The 23205-nt window shown below is 42.4% G+C and overlaps 1 protein-coding gene across 1 annotated transcript; it reads left to right on the top strand.

The window, feature by feature from the left end:
• Window positions 1-14341: 14341 nt before the first annotated feature.
• On the top strand, window positions 14342-21957 carry LOC129709716 (elongation factor 1-alpha 1-like). The gene is made up of 8 exons (XM_055656242.1): window positions 14342-14499; window positions 15814-15977; window positions 16150-16329; window positions 16532-16828; window positions 16955-17105; window positions 19905-20161; window positions 20704-20938; window positions 21576-21957. Exons 2-8 carry the CDS (start codon window positions 15834-15836, stop codon window positions 21695-21697), a joined length of 1386 nt encoding a protein of 461 aa, XP_055512217.1. The 5' UTR covers window positions 14342-14499; window positions 15814-15833; the 3' UTR covers window positions 21698-21957.
• The last annotated feature ends 1248 nt before the right edge of the window (window positions 21958-23205 follow it).

The raw sequence follows: 23205 nt of genomic DNA, 5'->3' as shown, positions 1-23205 counted from the left end.
TTGCCAGAAAGCTGAGAGAAAGGAAGGACAAAGCCTGGCAGGTAATATGTAGACATAGGCGAGGGGGATTATTTGTGCTGGTGGTAGAGGGAATGATTTAGTAGGCTAAACCGCACTTAACACTGCCCCCTCCTCCCTCCCAGCTTTCTTTCCCCCTCCCGACAATCATCTGTAACTACCTATCACTTGCCAGGCTTTATCCTGCCCCCACTTCTCTTCCAGCTTTCTCTCCCCACCACATTGAGTCTGAAGAAGGCTCCTGACCCAAAACATCATCAATCCATGTTCTCCAGAGATGCTACCTGACCCGCTCAATTACTCCAGCATTGTGTGCCTTTTTTGGTAAAACAACATCTGCAAATCCTTGTACCCCGAACAATCTCATCTATCTTCTCGGAATTCTTTCCTGCTTAATGGCACCTTTCCTTAAGCAGGGTGTCCAAAACTGGATACATTATTCCAAGTATGGTTTCACTGACATCTTGTATATAGAGTGACAACATAGTGTTTATGGCTCTGTGCGTTGATGCTGCAAATACAAATAACTGAAATAGCAGGTATCCTTTATTGCACTTTCCTTTATTAACCATATAATAACCAGATAACAATTACAGCACGGAAACAGGCCATCTCGGCCCTTCTAGTCCGTGCCGAACACGTATTCTCCCCTAGTCCCATCTACCTGCACTCAGACCATAACCCTCCATTCCTTTCCCGTCCATATAACTATCCAATTTATTTTTAAATGATAAAATCGAACCTGCCTCCACCACCTTCACTGGAAGCTCATTCCACACAGCTACCACTCTCTGAGTAAAGAAGTTCCCCCTCATGTTACCCCTAAACTTCTGTCCCTTAATTCTCAAGTCATGTCCTCTTGTTTGAATCTTCCCTACTCTCAGTGGGAAAAGCTTATCCATGTCAACTCTGTCTATCCCTCTCATCATTTTAAAGACCTCTATCAAGTCCCCCCTTAACCTTCTGCGCTCCAAAGAATAAAGACTTAACTTGTTCAACCTTTCTCTGTAACTTAGTTGCTGAAACCCAGTATTCTAGTAAATCTCCTCTGTACTCTCTCTATTTTGTTGACTTCCTTCCTATAATTAGGCGACCAAAATTGTACACCATACTCCAGAATTGGCCTCACCAATGCATTGTACAATTTTAACATTACATCCCAACTTCTATACTCAATGCTCTGATTTATAAAGGCCAGCACACCAAAAGCTTTCTTTACCACCCTATCTACATGAGATTCCACCTTCAGGGGACTGTGCACAGTTATTCCCAGATCCCTCTGTTCAACTGCATTCTTCAATTCCCTACCATTTACCATGTACGTCCTATTTTGATGTGTCCTGCCAAGATGTAGCACCTCACACTTATCAGCATTAAACTCCATCTGCCATCTTTCAGCCCACTCTTCCAACTGGCATAAATCTCTCTGTAGACTTGAAAATCTACTTCATTATCCACAACACCACTTATCTTAGTATCATCTGCATACTTAATAATCCAATTTACCACACCATCATCCAGATCATTGATGTACATGACAAACAACAGTGGACCCAACACAGATCCCTGTGGCACCCCACTAGTCACTGGCCTCCAACCTGACAAACAGCCATCCACCATTACTCTCTGGCATCTCCCATTCAGTCACTGTTGAATCCATCTTGCTACTCCACCATTAATACCCAAAATTGAACCTTCTTAGCCAACCTTCCATGAGGAACCTTGTCAAAAGCCTTACTGAAATCCATATATACAACATCCACTGCTTTACCCTCATCAATTTCCCGAGTAACCTCTTCAAAAAATTCAAGAAGATTAGTCAAACATGACCTTCCAGGCACAAATCCATGTTGAGTGTTCCTAATCAGACCCTGTTTATCCAGATGCTTATATATATATTATCTCTAAGTATCCTTTCCATTAATTTGCCCACCACTGATGTCAAACTAACAGGTCTATAATTGCTAGGTTTACTCTTAGAACCCTTTTTAAACAATGGAACAACATGCGCAGTACGCCAATCCTCCAGCACTATTCCCGTTTCTAATGACATTTGAAATATTTCTGTCATAGCCCCTGCTATTTCTACACTAACTTCCCTCAATGTCCTAGGGAATATTCTGTCCGGACCTGGAGACTTATCCACTTTTATATTTCTCAAAAGTGTCAGTACTTCCTCTTCTTTGAATCTCATAGTTTCCATAGCTACTCTACTTGTTTCCCTTACCTCACATAATTCAATATCCTTCTCCTTGGTGAATACCGAGAAGAAAAGAAATTGTTCAATATCTCCCGCATCTCTTTTGGCTCTGCAGATAGCTGTCCACTCTGACTCTCTAATGGACCAATTTTATCCCTTGTTATCCTTTTGCTATTAATATAGCTGTAGAAACCCTTTGGATTTACTTTCACCTTACTTGCCAAAGCAACCTCGTATCTTCTATTAGCTTTTCTAATTTCTTTCTTAAGATTATTTTTATTCTTTATACTCCTCAAGCACCTCATTTACTCCATGCTGCCTATAATTATTGTTGATCTCTCTCTCTTTTTCCGAACCAAGTGTCCAATTTCCCTTGAAAACCATGGCTCTTTCCAATTTTTACTATTTCCTTTCAACCGAACAGGGACATAAAGATTCTGTACTCTTAAAATTTCACCTTTAAATGATCTCCATTTCTCTTCCACATCTTTCCCATAAAACAAAATGTCCCAATTTACTCCTTTTAAATCCTTTCGCATCTCCTCAAAGTTAGCCTTTCTCCAATCAAACATCTCAACCCTAGGTCCAGTTCTGACCCTCTCCATAATTATATTGAAACTAATGGTATTGTGATCACTGGACCCGAACTGTTCCCCAACGCATACCTCTGCCACCTGACCCGTCTCATTTCCTAACAGGAGGTCCAGCACCGCCCCTTCTCTAGTAGGTACCTCTATGTATTGCTGCAAAAAAACTATCCTGCACACATTTTACAAACTCCAAACCATCCAGCCCATTTACAGAATGTGTTTCCCAGTCTATGTGTGGAAAATTGAAATCTCCCACAATCACTACCTTGTGCTTACTACTAATATCTGCGATCTCCTTACATATTTGCTCTTCCAATTCTCGCTCCCCATTTGGCGGTCTATAATACACCCCTATAAGTGTTGCTACCCCTTTCCCATTTCTCAGTTCCACCCAAATAGCCTCCCTAGACGAGCCCTCTAATCTATCCTGCCAAAGCACTGCTGTAATATCTTCCCTGATAAGCAATGCAACACCTCCACCTCTTGCCCCTCCAATTCTATCACATCTGAAGCAACAAAATCCTGGAATATTTAGTTTCCAATCACAGCCCTCCTGCAACCATGTTTCACTGATCGCCACAACATCATACTTCCAGGTGTCAATCCAGGCTCTAAGTTCATCCACCTTTCTTACAATGCTCCTAGCATTAAAATATACACATTTAAGAAACCCACCCTCTCTTATTCTCTGTTTATTGTCTTTTTCTTCTTTCTCCCCTACATTTTGGGTCAGAGTGCTACCCTTCTCTGCCTCCTGCCTCCACACCGACTGCTAGCTTTCCCAATTAGAGTCCCTCCCCCCAACCGTTCTAGTTTAAAGTCTCCCCAGTAGCCTTTGCAAATCTCCCCGCCAGGATATTGAAGGTAGTAAGGTCTCAGTTAAATCAATTAAATCATACCACATGAAACACTCCGTTCTTAATAACATATTTACACTTATATACATACAATGAAAATCAAAAACAAATTGCGATGCTGGTAATCTGAAATAAAAACCGAAAATGTAGGAAAATTTAAGCAGGTCAGACAGCATTTCTGGCTAGACAAAAAAGTTAAGAGATAAAAAAGTTGGTTTCTAGTCGAAGATGTTGGGTGGATTAAAGGGCAGAACAAAGGGAATATATTTTTGATAGGGTGAATGCAAAAGGATTATAGGTGAATGCAAAAGGGCTCTCATTTGGCAGAGACCAGGTGGACCAAAGTGAGACTGCACAGAAATAGAAAAATACTAGCCTGTGGGACCTTTTGTGTCCCAGCATCACACGAGAGGGCTGGTCCCCCAACGCAATATTCCACTTCTCCACCAATTCCAATACACTCACGCACGCAATCACGCACACACACAGACCACATATGACAGTAAACGTTCTTGAATCTAATCATACGGCTGAGCGCGGCCTCTCCACTGTGGGGCTTCCGCAGTCAGCATCACTTCCACAATCAGTGTGACCTCTGCATTTACCGGAAATTACGCAATCAGCCCGACCTCTGCACTCACCGGAAATTACGCAATCAGCGTGACCTGTCCACTAAGCGGAAGTCACAAAATGAGCGGGACTTTTGAACTAAACACAGTCGGACCTAGTAAAGCATTTATTCCTTCCAAACACTGTCGGACCTAATAAAGCATTGCAGTTTCAAGCACAGGCAGGGCAGCAGGCCAAACAACTCATGGCATTGTCATTTAATTTCATTTCCAATTAAGCATTACACTTTCAAGCACAGGCAGGGCAGCAGGCCTAACTCCTGACATTGTTATTAAGGGCTAACAAATCATTTATTGCAAGTACATTGCAGACTCACAGTTCAGTTGATTCACAGCTTATAACGACAGTCATGGCCTCTCCCTAGCGATCTTGCAGAGTGACTGACTCACGGCCAGACATCCGGTGCTTTATATTCCTGCCCTCCCACCCACCCCCACCCCCAATTAGATTGAACATTAAAACATGAGCAATTTAAATGGTAAAGTTTGCAGGTTGAAATAATATGTTACATTTTCGTTGCCATTGGAGCAGAGCATTTTAATTTAAGACAAAATTAGTGTAATTGATTCAAATGATGTGCTACGTTTGGTTGTTTAGTTTAGCGATACAGCGCGAAAACAGGCCCTTTGGCCCACCGAGTCCACATCGACCAGCGATCCCCATACATTAACACTAACCTACACATAAGGGACAATTTTACACTTATACCAAGCGAATTAACCTACAATCATCTTCCCATCCCCACCTCTTTCTGCTTTCTGCAGAGACCAGTCCCTCCACAACTCCCTGGTGAACTCTTCCCACCCAAACTTCCCACCCAGGTACTTACCCCTGCAACCACAAGAGATGCAACACCTGTCCCTTCACCTCCCCCCTTGTCTCCATCCAATGGCCCTAACAGTCTTTTCAGGTGAGGCAGAGGTTCACTTGCACCTCCTCCAACCTCATCTACTGTATCTGCTGTTCCAGATGTCAACTTCTGTACATCGGCGAGATTAAGCGCAGGCTCGGTGATCGTTTCGCTGAACACCTCCGCTCAGTCTGCCTTAACCTATCTGATCTCCCGGTTGCTCAGCACTTTAACTCCCCCTCCCATTCCCAATCTGACCTTTCTGTCCTGGGCCTCTTCCATTATCAGAGTGAGACTCAGCGCAAATAGGAGGAACAGCACCTCATATTTCGCTTGGGTCGCTGACATCCCAGCGGTATGAACATTGACTTCTTTAACTTCAAATAGCCTTTGTTTTCCCTCTTTCATCATCCCCTCCATCTTCCCAGTTCTCCCACCAGTCTTACTGTCTCCGACTACATTCTATCCCTGTCCCGCCCACTCCGACATCATTCTGAAGAAGGGACTCGACCCGAAATGTCACCCATTCCTTCTCTCCGGAGAGTTACTCTAGCATTTTGTGTTTACCTTCAATTAACTTACAAACCTGGTTGAAACCATGGTTCAAGAAGTACGATCTTTAATCTTTTGTTACAATTGAGCAAGTAGTTTGCTTAATCATGCTCGATACACTTTGATATGGATTTATACATTTGATACCCTGTAACATTTTGGGAAAACGTACAATGTAAAAGAGAAAAGTCAAAACAGAAATATTATTGCAAGCTGCTTCCTGTTTTCACAATGTATAATCTGATGACTACAGTAACAGATTTACAACAGAATCAAAAGCCAATAATTTAATTATTTTGTGGTGGCCGCTAAAGTAAAAGAGCAATTTGCATTAATATAATGTCACATTTCATAGCCTGGAAGTGCTGTGACACAAACTTCCATATTATCATTACCACTATCCTTACCAACCTACACTTCACCCTTTGTTATTTTAAATTATATCAAACTGGTTGCTCTAATAAGGACACAAAGTGCTGGAGTAACTCGGCAAGTCAGGCAGCATTTCTGGATAGCTGACGGATAGCCGATAGGTGAAGATCCTTCTTCAACGTCACCATGCTATGTTCTCCAGAGATGCTGCCTGACCTGCTGAATTACTCCAGCATTTTGTGTCTTTTTTTGTAAATCAGCACCTGCAGTTCCTTGTATCTCTTCTTAGTTCTTATATTTGTACAAATCAACTGCTGCCTAAAGTTCAACTTGCATATGAGTCAGAGCCACACAGCATGGAAACAGGCCTTTTGGCCTCACTCATCCATGTCGACCAAGATACTACATCAAGCAATACCATTTGTCTCCAAACCTTTATGCAAAGATGAAATTTCACTGCAACCTGGTGTTTATGGCATTAAACTAACCAAATTAAACTAAAGGAAATAAGGGTAGTTGGGCAACACCGAGCAGGTGAAATGAGCAAACTTCTAACAAAAGTCAACTAATTATTTTCCACAAAAAAAAAATTGTCCTCTGACATGCTAATTTATACAGTGTTTAAAGAAGGGTTTCGGCCCGAAACGTTGCCTATTTCCTTCGCTCCATAGATGCTGCTGCACCCGCTGAGTTTCTCCAGCTTTTCTGTGTAACCTGCTAATTTATACACATCAGCTGTACAATCACACATATTCATTCTTAGTCTTATCTCACCATCAATGTACTGCATACACCACCGCATGATATACTAACAAGCATGTCAACATGTGATACCCAGCAATCATTGACGTTCAGGCAAGGAGCAATCAACTGCGTACACATGAGATACGCCTTCTGGGTTCATGGATTAGCCTAAGTTTACAATATATTTTCAAGAAATTCCAAGACAGCCCCAGCTCTTTAAAAGGAGTAGTCAGAGTGGTCATGGAACAGAAGCATTTGGGACGAGTACTATGAAGGGTAGAAATCAGTGGTAATATTGAATTCTTTTCACCTGCTGTCCTTCTGGGTCCCGAACATTGCTAGTTCTGGAGCCTTCTTTTATAACGTGCTTGGAATTGGGGACCTAGCCTTAGGAATAGATATCTGACTGGGCTGGCACCCGAGAACATATTGAACCGGGTCTCACATTTTGAATGAATCTGGATACATTGGTTTATTGGTGGCCACAGATCTGTCATTGCATAGCATTAGGGGGCAGTTTGGTGGGCATACCTTTCCTCCTATCATCAAGTATAATTTCAATGAGCTTTCCTAAAGATCAGGACCAGGCACAGTGGGTTACAAGATCTTTTGAATTATTATCCGTGCTGTGGTCTGTCCCTCAGGTTTACTCTAGCTAAAGGCAATATGCACACACTTGAAATAAACTGTATGAATTAGGACACTCGCTGGTCATTGTTTACACTGTTTATTTTAAAAGCAGACTATTAGTTAGATATATTGTCTAACTAATTATTATCTAAATGGTGGCCGATTGGGAAAGGGGGAGATGCAGCGAGACCTGGGTGTCATGGTACACCAGTCATTCAAGGTAGGCATGCAGGTGCAGCAGGCAGTAAAGAAAGCGAATGGTATGTTAGCTTGTCATTGCAAAAGGATTTGAGTATAGGAGCAGGGAGGTTCTACTGCAGTTGTACAGGGTCTTGGTGAGACCACACCTGGAGTATTGCGTACAGTTTTGGTCTCCAAATCTGAGGAAGGACATTATTGCCATAGAGGGAGTGCAGAGACGGTTCACCAGACTCGATTCCTGGGATGTCAGGACTGTCTTAATGAGGAAAGACTGGATAGACTTGGTTTATACTCTCTAGAATTTAGGAGATTGAGAGGGGATCTTATAGAAACTTACAAAATTCTTCAGGGGTTGGACAGGCTAGATGCAGGAAGATTGTTCCCGATGTTAGGGAAGTCCAGGACAAGGAGTCACAGCTTAAGGATAAAGGGGAAATCCTTTAAAACCGAGATGAGAAGAACTTTTTTTTTCACGCAGAGAGTGGTGAATCTCTGGAACTCTCTGCCACAGAGGGTAGTTGAGGCCAGCTCATTGGCTATATTTAAGAGGGAGTTAGATGTGGCCCTTGTGGCTAAGGGGATCAGGGGGTATGGAGAGAAGGCAGGTACGGGATACTGAGTTGGATGATCAGCCATGATCATATTGAATGGCGGTGCAGGCTCGAAGGGCCGAATGGCCTACTCCTGCACCTAATTTCTATGTTTCTATGTTTCTATATCACCTGGAAAGTGGAAATCTGGAAAGTTTTATTCTTTAGCCTTTAATCTCATTCTTAAGGACAGCTAAACCTTGGTACCGTTTTGTTCTTGATATTTCCAAACAACCACATGATTGCCTTATCTCCCTGCCAGCAAGCTTAATTATTGCAGACAAACACCTTTGTAGTTAAATGAACAGAAAATTGTGAAAATCTGTACAACCTTGGTGATACACCAACCCTCCCTTGTTTCCATCGATAACCTTCCAGCCTCTTTCTCAACACTCCCCCTCCCCTACCTGGGTCTATCTGCCCACCATTCACACCTCCCCAATCTGGCTCCATCTAGCAGCTTCTCTCTCACTTCTATTTGTTGGTTATCTTCTCTCTACACTGATTGATGCAGTCTCTGAACCCAAAATGTCCACTTTCCTATTGTCTCCTTCGAGACCCACTGAGTTCTTGCTGCAGTTTACTTTTTGCTCTAGATTCCAGCATTTGCAGGCACTTGTGCATCCCAGAATCTCTGATCTATCCACATAAATAACCCTAACGCTATTGAAATAAAGTTCCACATGCCTGGAATCACATTTTTTTTGTACTCTTTCTGAAGCTTTTACATTTAGCCAGTTAAAGATACAAATCAAATAATGTAATTTGCCTTCTGTAATTCAGGGGACAACAATTAATTTGTCAGTTTATTTACTTCCTTGGTAATTGGAGTTGAAGCCTGTCTTCACTTTCTATGAACAAAATGATTGTGGTAGATTTTACTTAAAACCAAAGTAGCATATGATGACTCATAGTCATATGACGATCAAAGGGACTCATCTCTGTGTGAATGAAACTGGCCTAGTTTTATTTCAACTGTGACATCTGTTTTATAAACCTGATCTGATCAGTTGTGGGGAAAATGTCAGAATGTGTTACTATCAGTACTTAGAATATTACAATATAAATGGGAAGAATCAAGATGGAGGTATCATGTTTGACAAAGCATTTACGATTTTTGAGGTAGTAGTTAGCAGAGTAGAGAACAACCCAATCTAATGGACAAAAAGCAGTGCATATAAACAGATCAATTTTGAGTTTGGATGCAGAATGCAGTAGTTATTGTTGCTGGGGACCCAGCTGTTCGCAATCTATATCAATAGCTGGGTAAAGGAATTAAATGTAATGAATATGTTCAATAATGGTATAAAGCTGGATGCCAGAGTATGTTTTGAGGGGTTTCAGAAGGAGAGATAGGCAGAATAAGTCAAGGGTCAAGGCAGATGGAATACAAAGTGGAATAATATGAGGTTATTCACATTGATCAAAAAAGTAGAAAGATTTCATATTTTTTTAAGAGACACAACATTATAAATTGTTGGAGTTCAGAGGCACCAGAGTATCCTGGTATACAAATCACTGAAAGTTAACATGAAGGTACAGCAGGCATTTGTAGCCATTATGTTACGATTTATTTTAAGATGATTTAAAGGTGGGAGAGGTCTTACTCCAAATATAGGTATAAGTATCAGTTCTTTATTGTCATTATAACATGTAAACATGTACAACAAAATTAAAAATGCCAACCAGTCAGTGCACCATTCACACATTATCTAAAAGCTAACGATACGTAAACAAGAAATATCTGAAATAAACAAATAAAATAAATAACATGAAAAAAACAAGCATAAATGCACAACCATACATTCTTATGTCGATTGCACAATCCCTTTGGTATGTAGCGCACCTGCGCTCATTTGGTGGCTATATTAAGTGTAGTTATTGCTGTGGGATAAAAACTGTTTTTGAGTCTGTTTGGCCTTGTCCTCATTGATCTGTACCGTCTGCCTGACGGCAACAGTTCAAACAGGGAGTGTCCGGGGTGGGAAATGCCCTTTATAATGTTCTGGGATTTCTTGAGACAGTGGGAACTGTGTAGGTCCTCCAAGGTGAGGAGAGGGCAGCCGACAATCTTCTGGGCATTGTCAATAGCCCTCTGGAGCGCTTTCCTCTTAGCCGCTGTGCAGCTGGTGTACCACACGCATACACAGTATGTTAGGATGCTCTCTATGGAGCACCAATAAAAGGACAGTAGCAGTCTCTGGGTGATGTTGTTCTTCCTGAGCACCCTCAGGAAGTGCAATCTCTGCTGGACCTTTTTCAGCAGCGCAGAGGTGTTCACGCTCCATGTCAGGTCCTCCTCAATGTGGATTCCCAGGAAGCGGAAATACGCCACCCTCTCCACACAGTCCCCTGATGATTAATGGTGTAATGTCCGTTTTCTTCTTCCTGTAGTCTATTATGAGCTCCTTGGTCTTTGAGGTGTTGAGGAGCAGGTTATTCTCTCCACGCCACACTGTCAGCTGTTCCACCTCATCCCTGTAGGCGTACTCATCCCCCCCAGAGATGAGCCCCACCACCGTGGTGTCATCCGTGAATTTGACAATGGTGTTACTGTGGTGGGCAGGGGTGCAGTCATATGTGTAGATGGTGTAAAGCAGGGGGCTCAGCACACAGCCCTGTGGAGAGCCGGTACTGAGACTGAGGGCCGTGGATGTGTGATGGCCCACTCTGATCTCTGGATGCGACCCGACAGGAAGCTATTTATCCACATGCAGGTGTAGTATGGAAGTCCCAGGTCCCCCAGTTTGTCCACCAGTTTGTGGGGAAGGATGGTGTTAAAAGCAGAGCTGTAGTCCACAATGAGCATCCGCACGTAGCTCCCCCGCTGCTCCAGGTGGGACAGTGCAGCATGGAGGGCTGTGAGCCCAAGATCAAAATCAATAGAGTTTTAAACATTAAGGGAGTCAGTAGTTGGATTTTGTAGAGCAATATGTCAAGGCAAAAGATCAGCCATGATCTTATTGAATAGTGGAGTAGGGACTTGAGGCAAGATGAGCTATTCCTGCTTCTATTCACGTTCCTCAATGTTTTTGAATTGTATTCACAGTGTTAGCTGCAACTCATAACATGTAATACTGCACGATTGCATTCCAAAATCAATTTAGTCCAAAAGACTCGTCTCCAAAAGGCAAGACCAGTCTGCCTCATTCATCGCCACTGTGATCCGGAATAATTCAGGGTAATGGGGGAAGATTGTGGTGATTTGGAAATGGGGGTGGGAGAATTTCCTTGGACAATTCAGATATGTATCTCTCCCAACCTTACAGTTTTAAGCAAAATTTCAAGTAGATTTCTCAATTGTGAGGTTCAGAAGCTAAACAAATTCTTAAATTAAATGTGCTCCAGCTGGGACATTGGTGGCCCTTGCTGTAAGAGTAACTATCACCTTGGGGTTCCAAGGTGGGAGAATGACCACAGCCCTTCTGATTCCATTCCACATTCTATGTGTACCCCACAAGAAATTAACTGGCCACCTACACCGAGCGCCGATTGCTGGACCCGGTGTTCCCCCTGCAGAGTCGGTGGCCTGCCCTGTGACTTCAGTCAGTAGAACAGCAGCTTGCCCTGGAGTTCCATCTGGAGAATGGTAGGCTACCTTGCGGCTAAAACCAGAAGAATATCAACTTATCCAGGGACTACAACTGGAAAAAGGACTGCCCGCCTCAGGACTCAAGATGCCAGCCTACATAGAGTGACAGCCTAGCCCAGAGCTCCAGCCAGGAGACTGGGCTACAGGGGTATAAGAAAGTTGTATCCAGAATATGAGGGAGTGGGATCACACAGTTGATCTGTAAACTAGGGAAATTGGCCAGATGATCAGTTGACTATATTTTCAGTGTCCATAGGTGGTTTTGTGTAATTGCTCACAAAGGAAAATGATAGAGATGGAACTATCAAACATTTATTGCTCGCATTTATTTCAAGAGGGCTGGTATACAAAAACAGCTATGTAATGCTGAGGCTCCCTCCACAAGGCGCTGGTCAGCCCACATTTGGAATATTGTGATCAATTTTGGGCACAATGTCTGAGGAATGATTTGCTGGCTCTGGAGAGGGTCCAGAGGTAGTTTACAAGAATGATCCCAGGAATGACTAGGATAACATATGATGAGCATTTGACGGCACGGGGCCTATATTCGCTGGAGTTTAGAAGAGGGGGGGGACCTCATTGAAACATACAGAATAGTGAAAGGCTTGGATAGAGTGGTTGTGGAGAGGATGTTTTCACTAGTGGGAGAGTCTGAGACTAGAGATCATAGACTCAGAATTAAAGGACGTTCTTTTAGGAAGGAGATGAGGAGGAATTTCTTTAGTCAGAGGGTGTTGAATCTGTGGAATTCCTTGCCACAGAAGGCTGTGGAGCCAGAGATAGACTCTTGATTAGTACAGATATTAGAGATTATGGGGAGAAGGCATGAGAATGGAATTAGGAGGGAGATATAGATCAGCCATGATTGAATGGCAGAGTCGACTTGCTGGGCCAAATGGTCTAATTCTATTACTTATAATCTTATGAAAAAATACATTTTAATTGAACCATCAAGAATATTTGGTACAACAATGTATCTAAAAATATATACCACATAGCACTCCCAATTCTTAAACGTATATTTACACTTATTTAAACTGCTTAGATTAAAAAATGATAATTAAGTTAACTAGCCATTTAATGGAAATGTTTTTATGCAGTGGTGACAGTTTAATTGAAGAATAATTAGTATTAAGACTAATTCAATTAATCAGTATTTCACGACATTTATATATTTGAAATTAATTTCCATGGTTAAAGTTTACATTTCCAATTGTCAGACTGAATCCAGCTGTAGCCAATAACTGTTATTATTAGTTACAAAAGTTACAAGTTCACATCCAAACCCTGAACTTATATAAAGCAGTTTTGAATAGTTGTAAAATTAGATATATTATGTATTTGAACAATTTACAATTGGAGACAAATGATACCAGTTTAATGATGATCATCTACATTTTTTAATTATTGGACCCCAAATAAGCAATAGGCCATTTAGAATAAAACTATCTACTTTCAGAGGGCAGGGAACCCTTGGAACTCTGTGGATGTTCTAATTCCATTCAAACGAAGATACTAGGTCTGGTCATTAACAAATATGATGCTACGCCAAGATACACTGAAGTAGATCAGCCTTCATCTTGATCAAAGGCGGAACAAGCCTGAAAAACCAGATGGACTGCCAACTATAATGTCATTTTTTAGATTTTTTAGTGAAATCATATTTGATTTAGAGTGTGCACAGAAACATTAAAAACTACGAGAGATTAATAATGTGGAGGATCCTGAATCACGAAGTATCATGAAGTAGCTACATGGGTTCTGTCATTTACCGGCATCCTTTTACTCTTAAATTTAAATAAGGACTGAACATTTTAAGATTGGGTTATTCCAATCACTCCGGATGGGCAACTGTAATTAAACGTGTAAATCAATAACAAGCTTTTACGGTGTATTTTCCGATACGAGTTATCAACCAGGTGGCCGTTTCAATACAATTCAGCTTAGTTGGAAGCTGTCTGTCAATTGTATTTCCAATTATTGTTTTGTTTTAAATATTATGAATTTCTAGAGTGTACATAAAACTAAGACCTTCATATCGTACAATGGCGGGGGAGGAGTCGGGAACCTTTTTTTTAAATTAAATTTTAAATTACTGTGACTAAATTAGTTGAAAATCGAACCAGAATGTTGATAAAAATCATCTCGAGTTATTTTGTTTGTCTGAAAGTACCTTGAAGTCGATAGTTAAAATTATGCATTGCACCAGAAGTCAACAAACAAAAAGTCAATCAAATTTCTGGCACGTCATTCATACTTCGGAAACTTCTGGATGGAACTTGGAGGAGGTGGGAGGCAACAACGTTAATCCGCCAGAACCGGATGGACTGCAACCCGAATGGATCTCGGAAGATTGAAATGATTTTTGGTTTCAGAAAACACTAATTAAACCCGCAAAGAAAAATATCGCGAAATATGTCACGTCTCCTTTGACTTTGAGTTTTACTTTGGAGGCGGAAGAGAACGTGAAAAGGCAAGAAAGAGGACTGGAGGAAAATATTAAAAGCGTGCATTCACCCACCATGAACACGACGAGAGCAGAAAAGGGGGCGGGAGGAGGAATGCGCCGTGGGCGTCAGCCTCTCTCCTTCCCTATAAATTGCCACGACGCCATCTCTTTGGTCCTTTAGTCTCCGACTCAACCAAAGGGAGGTTTGCGGCTGTATCCAAACGGTAACTATTTCAGAAATGGCCGTCGGCCTTGCCAAACTGGGCAGATTTGCCCGACGGGATGGGGCCCGGGCCTTGGCGCCGGTTATTTTGTAACCTTAGTGTGGTGGGAGTTTTTTTGTTTTTTTTTTATAAACTTGGTAGATGTTGACTGGAAAGCAGTTTCCGACATTGGAATCAAGCAGGTAGAATCCAATCCAATTGAATTGACTACATATAACAGGCCACCCGGACGGTTTGTGGAACCCGACCGTCACCGGCGACCTGGCGACAGATATTTCTGTCAAGAATTTTCCTCATCTCAGATCCGCGATGGCGGCTTTTTGTTTCCCCTCCCCCACCCCCTCCCCTCTCATGAGCGAGTGGAGTAAAGATATTAAAAGCTACCCACCGGATCAGTACGATGGGAGAGGCATTTTTTGTCCCTTTCTCGGTCGGAAGGCGGCCGTGTGAGGGAGGAGTGGCGCTCGCGCTGGCGCCGGCGTCGAAGGCCGCTTTTGTTGGCGGAGAATCATGGGCGTGCGGCTCTCGGCGGCACACAATCCGTTGTCATCCGATCCTTATACTTCGCCATCCGGTGACATCGACTGGGTAGATACAACATTTTGACCGTATTTTAACTTTTCGCAATGTCATTTCTAATTTTTGGGGGGGGGCAATTGTTTTGTGGCTGTGACTCGCTGAGGTAAAATTAAGAAGGCCGAGCCCATTGTTCGGCGGCTGATGCAATCGTCGGCGAGTTCCGGTCAGCGCGCCACTCGGTTCCCACCAGGGTTGTGCACAATTTACCCTTTACAAGAATGGGGGCATGTTTAATTATCCACACCGGTTCGATATTAAGATCACATAATGATTGGCGTTACATTTTTAAGGATTGGATTTTAAGTAGTTGAGCTCCCCTCCAGAGGTTTCCGCATTCATTTTCTTGTTGAAACCGCCTCTGGGGCAGGGCGTGCACCATTTTTTCTCTCTCAAAAGTGCCCTAATCAGCACCCAGTGTACTTTTTTTCTCTCCGTTCATTCTCGAAGGGAGCCATCTGGCGTCGTGAAATACCGATGTCATGGCATTGATGAGTGAATCGTTTGCCACGTCCCCATTGACTCACTCACAGGATGTGATCGTCGTTATTGGCCTTCATTGAAACTGGATGGATATTTTTTAACAATTGCGTCCCTCTTATTGCTTAACAAGCTGTTAGTTAGCAGTATGCTTGCCTGGGGGCACTTGTCTTATTACAAGGTTCTAATATAAGTAGTTTCAATGTTCAGATATGATTTACACCACTTTGATTTTCTTCAATTTGTTTCTTTTAACAGCACTCATTCTAACGTTAAAAATGGGCAAGGAAAAGATACACATCAACATTGTTGTCATCGGTCATGTCGATTCTGGCAAATCTACAACCACTGGTCATCTGATCTACAAATGTGGTGGCATTGATAAGAGGGTCATTGAGAAATTTGAAAAGGAAGCTGCTGAGGTTTGTATTTTTTGCCACCATTTTTTAAAAAATGTGAAAAATTCACTGGAGTGATTGCCAGTTATAAATTGGAAAATATGCCAATTAATTTCAAGTTGATCTAATGACCTATTGTTTAGAAGGCTGACATGTCCTGAGTTTTGTTTGCCTAATTTCGCCTGATATCTTCTAGATGGGGAAAGGATCCTTCAAATATGCCTGGGTGTTGGATAAACTGAAAGCTGAACGTGAGCGTGGAATTACCATTGACATCTCTCTTTGGAAGTTTGAAACCCCAAAGTACTATATCACCATCATTGATGCTCCAGGACACAGGGACTTTATCAAGAACATGATTACCGGCACCTCGCAGGTATGTCCAGCATAATTTGGAACTTTGAATTGCTGCAGCTATATTTTTACTCCTTGAATATATATAAATATTTATTGCCCAAATTCAATAACTGTTGGGTTCTCCTGGCACTTTGTCAATTGGATGAGTTTCATGGCTGAAATCCTGGCCCAATTTCTAAATATTACTACCATACCATATTTATCATACTGCTTCTTTCTAGGCTGACTGTGCAGTGCTGGTAGTTGCGGCTGGTGTGGGTGAGTTTGAAGCTGGTATCTCAAAGAACGGTCAGACAAGGGAACATGCCCTTCTTGCCTACACTTTGGGTGTCAAGCAGCTCATTATTGGTATTAACAAGATGGACTCCACTGAACCCCCATACAGTCGTGATCGATTCGAAGAAATCAAGAAGGAAGTCACCACATACATTAAGAAGATTGGCTACAATCCAGCAACAGTAGCATTTGTTCCCATCTCTGGTTGGAATGGAGACAATATGCTGGAACCCAGTGCAAATGTAAGTTTTAATAGCATTGCAAAATTTATTTAAATGTTCGGTGCTGTCAAATTTTGAATAGTTTTTATGATTCAAATTTGGTTCTGGACATTTGCCAAATATCCCAACAATTTTCTGCTCTTACAGATGAGTTGGTTCCAAAATTGGGTAATTACTAGGAAGACCGAGACAATCACTGGTGTCACCTTGCTCCAAGCTCTGGATGGTATTTCGCCCCCAGAACGTCCAACAAAGAAAGCTCTTCGCCTCCCCCTCCAGGATGTCTACAAAATTGGTGGTAAGTTATTCATCCTCTGGGCTCTTGCTTAACTTTTTTTCCCTGTTGCCAGCTGGGCAACCTTGGCAGCTTTTTAGATTGCCAAATGACAGTTTAGGTGGTCATTTAAGATGGCATGCATGAAGCGTACGATAATGTGCTCGGACGAAGTGCGTAGTTACCAGTCGGAATTATGCTCAATGAAACACAATTTCTGCTTCAAATAAAGTCATGAACTAAACATTCACCAATCAAGACATGACATATACCACAATGACATGCAGCAAAATTATAATACAGTATCAACTCTTTTTATACATTGCAATGAATGCAATTGTTATTATTTCTTTCCACTTCCAAACTAAAATGTGGTTGAATTATTCAGCGTCTGATCAACTTGTGTCAATAAATCCTGGGCCATGATAACATGCTTAACCATGCACACTACAGATTGATGCAAGCATGTTTTCTATGAAGGACTGAAAATTATGACATGGCCATAGCATGGGTCGTTATTGCAATTGGTATAGAAACACTTGCTTCCCACATAATTTATCCACAACAAAATATACAGGTTGCAAGGAATTTCCTAAAGGCATTTTATGATAATAGCTGTTAAAACTGACAATATCCATCTGACAGGTTAAACATTACACTTACTAACAAGAGATGGCCAAAGGACATAAATGCAGCAAATGTTCTTTTGGTAATATATTTAAAGGTGTCGAGACGCCACATTACCGGACATTCAGATTAGATGTATGTGTTAACAGCAATGAAGATACCCGGTTTGTAAGCAACAAATTAAAAAAATTGTTGATAACTGCTTTTTCCATCATTCCCACTTCAGAATTAATGTTAAAATTTCAACTGAAATATCTCCTGACCAAATTTGTGATGTATATGACTGAGTAGAAGTGAAACCTAGATAAATCCAATGTATAGTTGTGAATGTTGCTCATTCTGACTCCTTATTAAGGGCATTGATTTGCCGTTAAAATGAATTCTGTAATAACGCGTCAACGGTAGCAGTGACAATCGAACACAGCAGTTTTAATGTTTCACGTGTTCACAATTTAATTAATCCATCTTTATGGATTAAAACAAATAATAACATTGGGAATTAAAACACAGCTGATTGCATTCCATTATCAAACATAGTCAATGGTCGCTCTGAAGACATTTCCAACACAATAGGGGTGGGTGGGGGGGGGTGTGAATCAGTGCAGGATGGATGGATACATGGCGAGGGGGGGGGGGTTGAGAAGGCAATCCGTGCAGAATGGATGTATCGAGGCAGGGGAATTAGTGCGTGTTGGTTGGAGTAAGTAGAATTGTGAGGGGGAGAGGGGGGGGGATGACGGGTTGAATGGGGCGCATCTGTGCAGGATGGATGGGGGGGAGCAGTGCAGGATGAAGGGGTGGTGCAGTGCAGGATGGATGGGAAGGGGGGGTCAGAACAGGATCAATAGGAGGACCAGTGTAGGATTGATGGGGAGTGGCAGGAGAATCCAATGCGAGGTGGATAGGTGCAGGTTGAATAGATTGGGGGAGGGGGAAGTAGATTAGAGGAGCACACAAGATATCAGTGAGGACTGAATAGAGGCAGGAAAGGGGATCAGTGCGGATCTCAGGATAAGGGGGTGGAGGGGGGGGCAGAGGAGGTGGGAAGGAAGGTCAGCGCTCCTCTGACAACACCTGCATCATCGCTGCAGGCACGGAAATCGCTATCAAAATATTGAGGGGACGGGGGACACAATCTCTTGGCGGCCGCGCACACACACACACAGCTTTGGAGGCTCGATCCAGCGCTAAATGCAGCTCAACTCTGCTCGTCTCGCCTGGTCATGCCTGTACTGATGACATATTTCCTGTAAATCCAGACAGGGATAACCTGGCGGGCCAGGCAGAGTTGAGCTGGGTTTAGCGCTGCTTCTCTGGGCTGGCTGGGGGCACCGCTCCTGTCTGACTGCCGACGTCTCTCGGGTGGGGACCTCTCAAAACAGGGGGGGCTAGTCCCCCTTGCCGTCCCTGGGATCTCCGCCCTGCCTGTCCCGTCGCCAAGTGCCGCCGCCAAAGGGGGAGGCAGTTGGGATCTCCTCGCCACCGCCTCCCCTCATCCGCCAACCAACAGGAAGGTGCGGGGCCGAGCGGTGTAGATGCTTCAGACAGCGGAAAGGGGCCACCTCCTGGCCTCGGCATGTGGGAGGGTTTGTTTTGAAAGCGCCGTTGGCCAAATGGCAAGCAGCGGCCGCTAATAGGGCGGGCGGGAGGAGATGGAGATGGCGCCGACGTCGCTGCTGCTTCTGTTCGGGGCCCGTCATTCGCTCCGACCCTCCGTTATGCCACACTTGGTATCTTTCCCACGCATTACAGCCGTCACCGACACAAACGTCAAGTTCCTTTTCTCCAGAGAAGCTGCCTGACCCGCTGAGTTACTCCAGTTTTTTGTGTCTTTCTTCGATATCAACCAGTATCATCTGCGGGCAAAATGGCTCTGTGTTTAGGTTGCCCGGTGGCACTTTGGGTGGTCAGGGGCACCCGGGCAACCGCTAATTTCGAGCCCTGATCCTATACAATATGAGTACCAAAATTTATAGTGGATGTGAACAGGCAGCATTTCAAGGGCCAATCAAGAGAGCTGTCTTTGAGTAGAGGTACCACAACATGAAAGACTCAACTTAAAATGGCCAATTGTTTATCTAATCCTCACTGAAACCTAATTGAGATTGGTGATCTCTGTAGTGCAGTATCTTTTGCAGTAGTAGTGCTTTCTGTTTGTCTTACATGCGTTCTGAATTTTTCTTTGTTCTGTTTCAGGTATTGGCACAGTACCAGTGGGTCGGGTTGAGACTGGTATTCTGAAATCTGGAATGTTGGTGCAGTTTGCTCCCAATGGACTCGTAACTGAAGTAAAATCTGTGGAAATGCACCATGAAGCCCTGACTGAAGCTCTTCCTGGTGACAATGTTGGTTTCAACATCAAGAATGTTTCTGTTAAGGATATCCGCCGGGGCTATGTTGCTGGTGACAACAAAAATGATCCTCCAGTGGAAGCTGATCATTTTATTGCACAGGTAGGACCAGATTTTTAGCTAGTCGATTCGTAATGAGGAACTTTCTGTTTAGTGATTAGCATGATGTTTATGCCTGCTTGATTGATTTTTGAGAACAGTTATTACAATGGTGTTTGGATGGCTGAACTGGTAGGAATCTTTCTGTTTGAAATCTGTAGTTTTGTACAATACACACAGTTAGATGTGCTCTTAAGTTGAATAACGATGTACATTATTAGTCAAAATGTTTAGGGAACTTTGAAGAAAGGCTAATTATTGTCACTGCCTACCATCCTAAACATTAAATACTATATCTAATTCAAAATGTTCCCACAAATTCATTAGGAAGAGTAGCAGATATCAACACCACCTACATATTATCCAAGTTGAATAACATGAATTGCTAAACCTTGCAGTGGATTAAGGCGAATGCCACCACCTCCAGGGCAACACATGCCCATGTCCCAATTAATGATGTCCAGCATCAATCAATTGTCTGAAATAAAATACTTGTTTATTTGTCTTTTCCTGCCAAAAGTTTGATTTGTAATTTTGCTTTGTAGGTCATTATCTTGAACCACCCTGGTCAGATTATGGTTGGCTATTCCCCAGTACTTGATTGTCATACTGCTCACATCGCCTGCAAGTTTAGTGAACTAAAGGAGAAGATTGATCGTCGATCTGGCAAGAAGATAGAAGATGCCCCCAAATCTATAAAGTCTGGAGATGCCGCTATTGTCTCCTTGACTCCATCTAAGCCCCTGTGTGTGGAGAGCTTTTCTGAATATCCACCTCTTGGTAGGTATCCAAAAGATAGTTGGTTTTTAGTTGTCATCAGTTCATCATATGTGTGTATATTGTACTTTGTTTAGCAGAATTGTCCTTTATAACAAAGCTGGGGGGGGGGGGGGGGGGTGAATGTCCAGAGAAAAATGGGAAGGGATGGGTGCACAGGTGCGTATCATTTAAATATCATTGGCATCTGAAAATTTAATTTTGGCTGTAATATCTCAAATTGGGCTCAAGCCCTGGTTGATCACACCTGGCACCATTTTGTGTAGGAATAGTGTACTTGGCAATTAGATAAGGAGACTTGCCGGAATAGTCATTGGCAACAAAGTATCTATAATGATGAAAGCAACAAAAATTACAGCTGGTTATGTTCCTGAGAACTGGAAACTTCAGTGATTTTAAAGCTGCAAGATGAAAGAAATGCAAATGTAGTCTTGGGGCTGTAGGGTAGGAGCATGGGGAAATTATAGATTTTAATTTTGATTCTGAGTTATCGGGAGGTGAGTTTTGGTACTGTATTGAATGCCATAGCACTTGTAAGCCCATTCCAGTTCTTTCATTGAGTTTTGTGGGTTGATCTGGGTTTAGTAATTCTCCGTATAAAAGGCAAAAGAGGATTCACTAACTACCTTTTCTCTTGTAGGTCGCTTTGCTGTCCGTGACATGAGACAGACGGTGGCTGTAGGTGTGATCAAGGCAGTTACTAAGAAAGAACTTACTGTAAAAGCCACCAAGGCTGCCAGTAAAATAATAAACAAGAAGTGAATATCACCACCAGCCACCAAGATCCAGCAAACCCTGAGACAGACACCACCAAAATGTTTATTCATTACCAGCCAAATATGTGTATTAATGAGATACTGGATATTGATCAAGATGCATCGAAAGAAATTCAGAAGGAAAGGATAGGAATGATGGATTCTAAATAGATTCCAAAGCTATCAGTGTAATTGTAAATGTCCTTTCACTAATTAGGAGCTATTTTGGTTGTGTAATGATTTAAAACTAATAAATACCCAAAACCACTTCAGTTTCAAGTTCAATTTTTTGGGCTAACATGGTAAATTGAATCTGCATGCTTAGTCATATGCAAACATTTGGTGGATGATAGTGTGGAAGTAGACCTTTCCCTTTCAGTATTGCTAACTTCACCACATCACTACAAAATATTGGATAATTCAGCAGGTGAATTTGGAGGAAGTTGATATTGTGGGTAAGGGCAAGACTTTCCGGTTTTCAAATGGAGCGATGGCCATAGCTGGTTTTGTTCATATTAGCATTCAGCCATTTCCCCCCAAAATGTCATTTCTTTCTACTGTGCAATAGTTCATATTTGACAATACGTGCAGGAGTATGCCATTTGGTCAGCGCAGCCATTCAATGTGATCATCCACAATCAGTACCTTGTTCCTGCCTTCTCCCCATATCCCTTGCCTACTATCTTTAAGAGCTCTATCTAACTATCATACACAGTATCAGAAGTCAGACCCATAGATTTCCAGCGACTACAACAGGACAAATATCTTGTTATAGATTTGGCAAAGTCAAAAGGTGATTTAGCAATTTATCAAGAGATTAAATGACTTGAAGGTAGGGCAGGCGATATTTTAAAAAAAATATATAAAAAATCATTAATTTCATGAAAATACAACTGAAATCCATGTTTGGAGTTATTCGGTTATATTATTCAACTTCGAGAAATAGTTTGACCCATTACCTCATCTGGCACCTACTAGTTCATTACTGCAACTTGCAGTGATCCCTGTGCTTGGGAATATGGAGGAAGGAACTGCAGATGCTGGTTTACATCGAAGATATACACAAAGTGCTGGAGTAACTCAGTGGGACAGGCAGCATGTGGAGAGTAGTATTGGATGACGTTTGAAGTCTGAAGAAGCATCTCGATTGGAAATGTCACCCATTCCTTTATAACAACCCTCCCTGGGAACCAGAGCTATAATCAAAGGTTTGCAAAATCCATTGGCACATCGAACAAACGGATATTGGCATCTAAGCAAGGTACAAATTCTTCACTCCAATGGAGAGGACCCAGCTATTAGCTAGACAACAGGCCTATCTTATGGAAAGAGGTGTCTGGGATGTGAAAATGTTTAAAGGATCTCAAAGTCTTGGGAACAAATTACATGGGAATGCCAAGACTACGCCTCACAGTGGAAGCACAGCATTCTGGAAGGCATGGAACACATTACTTGAGCATATGGGGGGGCAAGTGAAAACAGAAGCACAACCTGAGTGAATTCATGCATGAACTT

This window comes from Leucoraja erinacea, chromosome 26, assembly GCF_028641065.1.
Source record: "Leucoraja erinacea ecotype New England chromosome 26, Leri_hhj_1, whole genome shotgun sequence".
Classification (NCBI taxonomy): domain Eukaryota; kingdom Metazoa; phylum Chordata; class Chondrichthyes; order Rajiformes; family Rajidae; genus Leucoraja; species Leucoraja erinaceus.
Note: the sequence above shows the minus strand (reverse complement) of the source record. Positions and strands in the feature narration are given on the sequence as shown.

What these genes read in the sequence shown, in the direction of transcription:
- LOC129709716 (XM_055656242.1), top strand. Translation starts at nt 15,834, where the DNA reads ATGGGCAAGGAAAAGATACACATCAACATTGTTGTCATCGGTCATGTC. An exon ending in TTGAAAAGGAAGCTGCTGAG is followed by an intron (nt 15,978 to 16,149) that starts GTTTGTATTTTT and finishes GATATCTTCTAG; the next exon opens with ATGGGGAAAGGATCCTTCAA. An exon ending in CTGATCATTTTATTGCACAG is followed by an intron (nt 20,162 to 20,703) that starts GTAGGACCAGAT and finishes TTTGCTTTGTAG; the next exon opens with GTCATTATCTTGAACCACCC.